The sequence below is a fragment of the Pongo pygmaeus genome, chromosome 2, assembly GCF_028885625.2.
Source record: "Pongo pygmaeus isolate AG05252 chromosome 2, NHGRI_mPonPyg2-v2.0_pri, whole genome shotgun sequence".
Taxonomy (NCBI): domain Eukaryota; kingdom Metazoa; phylum Chordata; class Mammalia; order Primates; family Hominidae; genus Pongo; species Pongo pygmaeus.
Genome location: NC_085930.1, coordinates 169,177,024 through 169,185,848, shown reverse-complemented (window position 1 = coordinate 169,185,848; position 8,825 = coordinate 169,177,024). Strand labels below are relative to the sequence as shown.

Sequence of the window (8,825 nt, the reverse complement as noted above, 5' to 3'; positions counted from 1 at the left end):
CTGGGCATGATGGCTCATGCCTATAATCCCAGAGCTTTGGGAGGCCAAGGGAGGCAGATCACTTGAGCCCAGGAGAATGAGACCAGCCTGGGCAACATGGCGAAACCCCATCTCTACAAAAAAATACAAAAATTAGCTGGGTGTGGTGGTGTGCACCTGTAGTCCCAGCCACACAGGAGGCTGAGGCAGGAGGATCCCTTGAGCCCAGAAGGTCAAGGCTGCAGTGAGCGGTGATCATGCCACTGCACTTCAGCCTGGGCAACAAAGTGAGATCTTTTCTCAAAAAAAAAAAAAAAAGAAGAAGATATATATACCGTAAAATTAATGTTCCATATTAATTCCATTAATATGTCATGCCATAAGTTAATAGTGTGTTATTCTACATATAAAGAACACAATGTTCTATCCTCCACTTTTACTACAGAATATTCAAAAGAAGTAAAATCATTTCTTTGTGAGTTTTTTTCAGGTAACAGGATAACTATTTTCTATATTAATAAACACATGCAATTATAATAGGGCCTGTCTATATAATAATTTCCAAGTGAAATCTATAAAACTTAACACCCAGATACTGCCTTTACTGCTTTAAAAATGTTTCTATCCAGGCAATCCAGCGTTACAAACACACAGGTTTTGTGTGTGTTAATATGGTCTGTTGTATGTGTATATATTACCATGAGACATGCTCATTTATTAATAAAATACTGTTTTAAAGAATTTTTCCACAAAATTATGCCTGAACAAAATTGTCCTTGGTAAATCAATGGATTGCAAGAAAAAAAAACCCACAGTAGAGTCAAACTCATTTCTATTGAACTGAGGGATGTGAATAAAAGCTTGTGGGTTGGGCAGATAAAAAACAGGTGAAAACTTATCATTTTAAAATTCAGTAGCACCTCATTGTGTGATTGGTATCAAGTGTAATTACCACTTTATAGACATTCTAGATTTTAGGGAGAGAAATGTTCCATAGTTGATAAAAGAGAAATATACTTGATCCATATTGTAAGTATTTTTCATAGGATTTTGTTGAATTTCTTTAAGATGTTATGGTAACAACATGTAGACTGCTTCATATACTGGCACAGGTATTTGGATATTTAGGTTGATGTTTCAGATACAGGTAACATTTGTGAAATGTGTAAAACAGTGTAACCTCAAATAATAAGTTATTTTTAAAAATATGGCAACTTTCCAGTTTGAATGGTGAGTAGTATTGATAGCCACATATAACAAAAATATACGGTATCTGAGTAACATTAATATGTGATTATCTATATAATGTAATTAAATTTTGTACCATTCTCAACTGATATAGCCTCAACTCCTGGTACTTTTGTCAATTCACAGCTCAAATTGCTTTAAATGACAAATAGACATATTTCATATTTTGATACACTACCATATAGCCACACATCTGATAAAATTTGCACAGAGAAAAGATTTTAATGTTTTGCTATTTTTTAATACACTTCAAATGATTTTTCTTTAGTCACAAGGTCATTAGTTTTTAGAAGTTTAAAGTAAACCATTTTCTTTTATTACAATTCAGACATTTAAAAAATTCTCAGAACTGTCAGACTTTTTCAACCAGCCTTTAAAAATTTAATCAAATAATTTTCTTCAATACAAGTCAGATATTTAGAGATTTTTTCAGGAGTGTCAGACTTCTTCAATCAGAAGAACAATGTTTTAAAAACATGTATGAGATCCATGTGTGTAATCGTTCTTGATATAACAACACTCACCTTTTCCCAAGCAGAGAAGCCTTTTGTATTTTTCCTTCTCCTTTCAGGTGAATGACAAACTGTAATAACAATATTATAAACAATGTGTATACAGTACACAGACAATATGCATATGTACATTACACACAATGTATTAAAATATGCTATATTATCTTTTACTTTTAAAGGGCGTGTCACAGAACAGGAAACTGATACAATGACACTTGTTTCTTAAGAGAAGCTGATTGAATCCTTCTGTAGCACATTACTGCACAATTAATGGCTTTAAACAAAAGTTACAAGTCATAAGTTCTTATGTTTTGGATCATGTTGTGGAATGTATTCCAAATGAAAAATGGAGGAGAAAGTGCACAACATCATATGCTTCATGGTATGGCATATACTGTCAATTATTTTTACATATAACTATGTGATGAGTGATACAATTAAGAGCTATACTACATAATGCATACAGTTATTATTATAAAAAGTTATATATTATGCCACAGTACTAAAAATAAAATATATTCTTCTCAAATAGTGAAAATAAGATATCCTTCATGTTTTTTATGTCACATATGCTTCCTCCTTTGACCATACCTGTTTTTTTATGAAATAATTTAATGAACTATTAAACAATAATGACAGAGCATGGGCAATTTCCTGACCATTAATGGCCTACAAAAAGTGATAAGACGATTACCTTGTCGTGAATTTGCTGAAATACCCTCCTGTTGCGTTCAATGCATGGTAAAAATATTAGAATAAAAGACAAATAAATATAAATACCTTCTCAGTTATTGAACAATCAAAAGTCCAGCCGAATGGATATACATGGTTGCTGTTCCCTGAGTAGGTACAGCAGCTAACCTTGTATCACAGGTGTCCCCCCTAGCCCACTCCCCGCACTCCACCTAATTGTGAAACACCAGCTGTGACTATTTGCTCGATCAGGAAGACACTGAGGGATTTTTGGGGGTCTGCCGCATGGCAGCGATTTCATCAAAACCAAGTGGCGCTCTCCCACACCCACGTGCAGCAGTCCCCGGTCGCGGCTGGTCCTCAACGGCTCCTCGCCCTCTGCGCACCCTGGGAGACCTGTCCAGGCGGCAGGTAGGGAAAGGAGTGGAACTGCGGTCCTTTCTCCTCAGCCCTAAAGAAGACCGCCCTTCTCTCGACGCACCAAAGGGCTCACGTGTTCTCTTTGACTCGGGAAGCAGGCACTTACTAGTGAACCACAATACGAGGCAAGGCAGAGGGCAGGGACGTCCTTCGAAGGTGCGCTGGAGGGTCGCCTGCTGCAGCCGCACCCGCCGCGCGTGCCCCACGTTTCTTTGAACGGAATGAAACGCAGAGAAACATAAGATCCCGGGAGAACGCGAGGGAGACGAGTGACCCCAACCCAGTCGCGGGGTGCCGGGCAGTTAGGCCAGGGTGCCAGATAAGGTCTGAGGCAGTTGGCGGCGGCACCCCGGCCGTTGCTTGCCACCCGCAGCCCCCAGCCCTGCACCAGCCGCTGATCCCCGAGCGCTCAGATAAGGGGGTAGCGGCCCTCGCCGCCGTCGGGCTCCGCGGCGACCCCGCCTCGAGGGCGGCCGAGCACCGACACTGGCAGCACGACCTCCCCGGGGCTGAGCTGCTGCAGCCGCATGGACTCCTCGTAGGTGGGCAGATACTTGACCTCCTCGTAGCTGGGCAGCTGCAGGAAGACCGGCGACACTACACGCATCTCGTGCTCTGAGGCGCAGGAGGGGTCCGGGCGCCCGCCGCCTCCCCGGCCCCGGCAGCCGCCGCCACTGTCCAGCAGTGAGTCCTGAGAGCCGGCTGCTGCCTCGTCGCGCAGCAGAGCGGGCGAGTCGTCGTCGTCGTCGTCGGGCGGCCCCGCGCCCCCCAGCGGTCCGGCGCCCCCCGGAGGCCCGGGCCGCTGTCCCGGGCGCGCCTGGCCGCGCGGGTACCTGCGTGGACTGGGGCAGATGATGCGCTGCAGGAAATAGCCGATGGCGAAGAGCACCAGCAGGATGAGCAGCCCGGAGAGCTTGCGGACGAACCAGCCCACGTTGTCCAGGAAGGCGTGCAGCGGGAGCTTGCAGCAGCGCACCGCCGTGGCGTTGGTCGCGTCGCAGCAGCGCTCCCGCTCGCCGCACGCCAGCTCAGCGCAGCCCCCGCCGCCCCGCGAGGGCGCCACCAGCGCCAGCGCCAGCAGTAGCAGCAGCGGCAGCAGAGGCGGCGGCGCCGGAGCCACCGACAGGCCCTCAGCAGTGACCCCGGGTCCCCACATGGCCCGCGCAGACCTCGGCTAACGTCCGGGACGGGAGGCTGGGGAGTCCGTCCGCCCGCGCGTCCGTCGGCCCCTCCCAGGCGCTCCGCTCGGGTCCCGCGCGCGCCGCCTCCCGCGCCTCAGCTACCTGCGGCCGGAGCAGTCCTCACTTGGCCACGCTTGGGCGGGAGGAGGAGCCCGCGGCGCGCGGAGGCTGCGGGAGGCGGCTGCTACTCGCAGCCCAAGCAGCTTCCTGAGCTTCTGACCTTAACCTCTCGCGCCCAACCGCCCGGGCCGGGTGCAAGGCGTCCGGAGCCTCCCTAAATGGCAGAGGCAGCCCGCGCGAGGCTGCCGTGGGCATCTTGGCCCCGGCCGGCCGCGTTTTTCCTCCTCCGCCTTGTCGCTCTCTGGGACTGGAAGGGTTAACGCTCTGCTCTCAGCCCGCGAGCCCCTTGATCTTGATTAATTCAGCCTTGGCTCTTAGGCCTGCCAGACGGGCGGGGGCTCTCGCTCGCGTAGGTGTCTCCGTTTTAAGTGATTGGATTTCCCCAGGAATGTTATTTAAATTGACTTGCGACTGGGATTCGCTTACCATCTTTCTTGTGATCTTCCGATTAAAAATAGATGATGGCCATTAATGGCTAGTGCAGTACCCACTGCTGTCCCAGAGTTTGGGGGTGGGGGTTGGGGACCGGCGGATATTTCTGCTTGCAGGCAGGTCCAGGGAGCTAGGAACCCGGGATTCCCAGGAAACCTCCAGAACAGGTAGAGAATTTCTCGTAGAGGGACAGGTCAGGGTACCACAGAGGTAGCCCCAGAGGGACAGGGAAGCGCTCTGTCAAGGTGACCTTAGTTGATTAAGGAGAAGTGCGGGGACACATATTTTCCCAGTGGCTCATCCGACAAGCCCCCACTGAGTCCGAAACACAGAGCAAAGATTTGGGTTGCCGGGATGAAAGGAGACTCCTCCTTGAGCATAAATAACACGTCCGTGAAATGTCTAAGGAGGTTGCAAGTGATTGGCAATGTTCTTGAGCATTGATTTGCGCCTAAAAGGTCTTTTTCAAGATTATTCTTGTTCGCAAAGTTTGACTTTAAAGGAAATCTGCGCTCCCACTTAACATGGAACAGGGTTTACCTTGCCTTGGTTGTCACCATTCTCTGGGGAAGCCCGTTAGCGCACACAGCACACGTAAGGGGCGACAGTTACCGCGGTCCCTGACTGGCAGGCACATCTACATGGTGTAGTTAAGCTCTACCCCCGTGGTGGATAGAGCCACACCACGGGGAAGCCAAGAGCTTGCCACTTTTATTAAGGCAGACTGAAGTAGACAATCATTCCCTCACCCCTTAAACACGAGGACCCCTTGAAGAGAAACCAAAGGGAAAATTCCACCGTCACAGAGAGAAAAACAGTAAAAGCAAAGGAACAATATGCAGACAAGATTCAACCGAGGATCAGAGAAAAGCAAAGATTTCTCCCTGAGTAAGTCATCGTATATCTCTGTAACAAAGTGTTGATGGAACAAGAAGGTTGGCAATGGTGATTTGATTGAGACAGGACATTGCTCAGCCTAAATGAAACATTTTAAACATATCTGTTGCTGTGAACACCTTACTTTGCCTCACACTCTAAAATGATTCTTTCTACTCACAGAGAAGCTTCTAAGTGTTACTCAGACAAGATATGATATGTAACGCTTACTTGAGCACAGGTCCCTTTTTTCCCAAGCTCTTCAAAAGCCACATTTCTTTGTTATGATCTCTTTATAGGGAGGCATATTACCTATTTTGCAAAGCCTGATTGACAATGGATTTCAAATTGTAGTAAAATCATGGAATGAAAATGATTCATTTTAATACAGTGAATTTTTTTTTTTTTTTTTTTTTTTTTGGACAGAGTCTCACTCTGTCACTTGGGCTTGAGTGCGGTGGCACAGTCTTGGCTCACTGCAACCTCTGCCTCCTGGGTTCAAGTGATCCTCCTGCCTCAGCCTCCTGAGTAGCTGGGATTACAGGCATGCACCACTACACCTGGCTAATTTTTGTATTTTTAGTAGAGATGGGGTTTCGCCATGTTGGCTGGGCTGCTTTTTGAACTCCTGACCTCAAGTGATCCGTTCGCCTCGGCCTCCTAAAGTGCTAGGATTACAGGCGTGAGCCACCACACCTGGCCAGAAAATTGTATTCTTTCATTCACCCATTCTTTTGCTAAATTTACGTTGAACATTTTCTATGTTTAGGGAACTCTGCTAGATGCTCATTGTAACAGAAAAATACTGACTCCTCCCCAGCATGGAGTAAACCCAGGTCTGCACTCCCAGCTTCAACTAAATGGATTAAAAGATTGCACAGAAGGCAACAAATGGCAGTTTCTTCTTCTATCATGACTTGTTCTTACTCTCCCAAAGGTAAAATAAAATTAATGAATTTCAAACAATTTCAGGAATGAAGGCAGTTCATAGCTTGAGATAGGCTTTGAATATGAAATAGAAAAAATATAAACCGTCTTTGGGTTTTGATTATCTGAGTTTTTGGGATTTCTTCCAGTAGTAGCAGGAGCAGTGGCAAAAGTAAAGGGGGTTATATGGCTGATGACACATAAGAGAAAGTCCCCTGCTCATTACTATTTTGAAATTACTAAGCAGCATTTAAATGGTTTCATTTATATCTACCTTTAAATAGTTAGAATTTGCAGAATGTTAGGTAGGACACAGTAGAAGAACAACATAGATTGTATATAGTATCATCCATTCAAGACCCTCTACAGAAACTGGCACCTCTTTATTTCTTCTCTGATCTCTCAGTTTCTCTTAATTCATCTCTATTTGCAATGTAATTTATTGTGTACAATATTTCAAAGGAAAGAATAGAAACCTTATAGCTTTAAAAGCCCCAGAAAAGACACAATCTTCATTACTCAGCATCCTTATTCTTTTCTTCGATTCAACACACAAATAAATGGGGTAGATTGAGCTGCCAGAAAATCAAATTCAAGCCACTTAGGGGGGAAGACGGAATTTAATGATATGTTTCATAGAATGACCACAGTGCAAAAATTAAAACCTCATTTTGTTAAAAAAAGAAATTGCACCAAATGTGTTAAGTGAGAACAAGAGAGTGAGAGAAAAAAACCCAACACGTGGTGGGAGGGGACTCACCTTTTTCCAAAAAGCATAGTCTTAATGATAAAGATTAAGAACTTAAAACTTCTTTACCGTACTGTAGAACTTGAATGATAGTTTTTGAACATTTTCTCTTCCTGATTTATTTGCATTCACACCATATGAATGCAAATTAGCCATACTTTTCAACTTTCTGGAACAGAAGAAAGTAAACAGAACACAGCAAAATTGGCTGCTATTTTACCTGTGTCTCTGGGAGCTGTCTTGATAGCTTCAGAAAGACTTAGTGGCTCCATCGTACAACCTTCTGTTCTATCACATGACACAGGCCCAGAAGGAAGTTTTTCTCTGATGTCTGCTGACTGTTGCTTGTGCCTTCAAGCCTGAGATGTGATGGGTCTGCCCTTTTCATGTCCCTCCTTCAAAACGTCTAGGCATGGGTAGTTGGGACCCTGTAAACTGTCTAGTCCTTAAGGACCCCTTATTCAGGATGTGCAACACCTGAATACTACCTTACTACTAAATTATTATAATTGATTTCTTAACCTCCTCATTGTATGATTTCCCTCCACTTGCACATGTCTTCCCTGAGCAACAGTAAATTAAGAGGCTTATTGTAAATAGCATATATTTGCATGAATATACCTCCCTAGAAATGACGTAAGATCTGAGATAATCTGCTTTGGAGTTCTTTTCAGATCGTATTTCTTTCATCACTCATTCAATAAATATTTAATGAGGGCCCACTTTGAGCTAGGCATTCTGCTCCACTCTGAGGATACTATGAAATCAAACGGTTCTCTGTCCTCAGGGAGCTTATTAGGGGAGGGGGAAAAGAACAACAGTCAAACAGTCAAAATAATGAACTGGTCATTCCAATGATCAATGCACACACTGGAGGAGTGCAGGATGCTCTGAGTTTTTGCACTGGACATGATCTGGATTGGGTTAGGGCAGTGGCATTGGCTGGAAAAATGTCCCTAAGAAAGACCTCCTTAAAAAGGACAACAAGGGGAAGCAAAAAAGGGGTCCTCTGGGCAGAGGAATCATCATGGACACGAGTCTCCGAGGTAGAAAGACACCTCATGTGTCATCTCTTGTGATTGAGGCAAAACTTGTATAATTTCTATCCCAACAATTTTGACTCTGCTCCTAGATTAGCTTTATGTAGAGTCAAGCCACCTCTGCTGCCATCCAACTTTAAAACCGAATCTGATTCTCTGCAGCGGTCTAACAGGCTGTGTGGTTGTACTTATCTTTGTATTTGGTCCTGCCCGGTTTCCCCTTGGAGACCAGGAAAATTCTAGTGACATTTCCTGTTCTTTCCACCTCCACAGCCCTGACTTGGAGTGGAGTTCAGATTTCCCCTTTCAACTTTATGAGTTGGTAGCTGGCTGACAAAAGGCTTCTGCAAGCCAAATGCTTGAAGTAGGAGAAAAGTCCAAGTGGAATGCTTTGTATCTTTTGTCCAAATTAGGAGCAAAAGGAAGTAGAAAGCTTTCTCTCAAGCATGAAGTTAGAAACAAAAGGTTGAGTAATTCCAGGCCCTTATAAAAATAATATCTATGTTTATATTTGGCCTTTTAGCTTTTCAGAGAACTTCCACATGCATTGATTTTTTTTTTTCCTCCTTACTACATTTCTGTGAGATGGGGTGAAGTTATTATTATCCCTTTTCACCAATGAAGATAGGCTAAAACAGCGAAATCAAAG

At 44.7% G+C, this 8,825-nt stretch overlaps 1 protein-coding gene across 1 annotated transcript; it reads right to left on the bottom strand.

Annotated features, from left to right (window-relative positions):
* Positions 1–1,412: 1,412 nt before the first annotated feature.
* C2H3orf80 (chromosome 2 C3orf80 homolog) lies at positions 1,413–4,592 on the bottom strand. Its single transcript, XM_054483325.2, has one exon. The coding sequence runs from the start codon at positions 4,006–4,008 to the stop codon at positions 3,262–3,264; it is 747 nt and encodes a 248-aa protein (XP_054339300.1). The 5' UTR covers positions 4,009–4,592; the 3' UTR covers positions 1,413–3,261.
* Between the last annotated feature and the right edge of the window lie 4,233 nt (positions 4,593–8,825).

Bases quoted from the DNA above. Each gene is read 5' to 3' on its own strand.
- C2H3orf80 (XM_054483325.2), bottom strand. From the start codon at position 4,008: ATGTGGGGACCCGGGGTCACTGCTGAGGGCCTGTCGGTGGCTCCGGCG.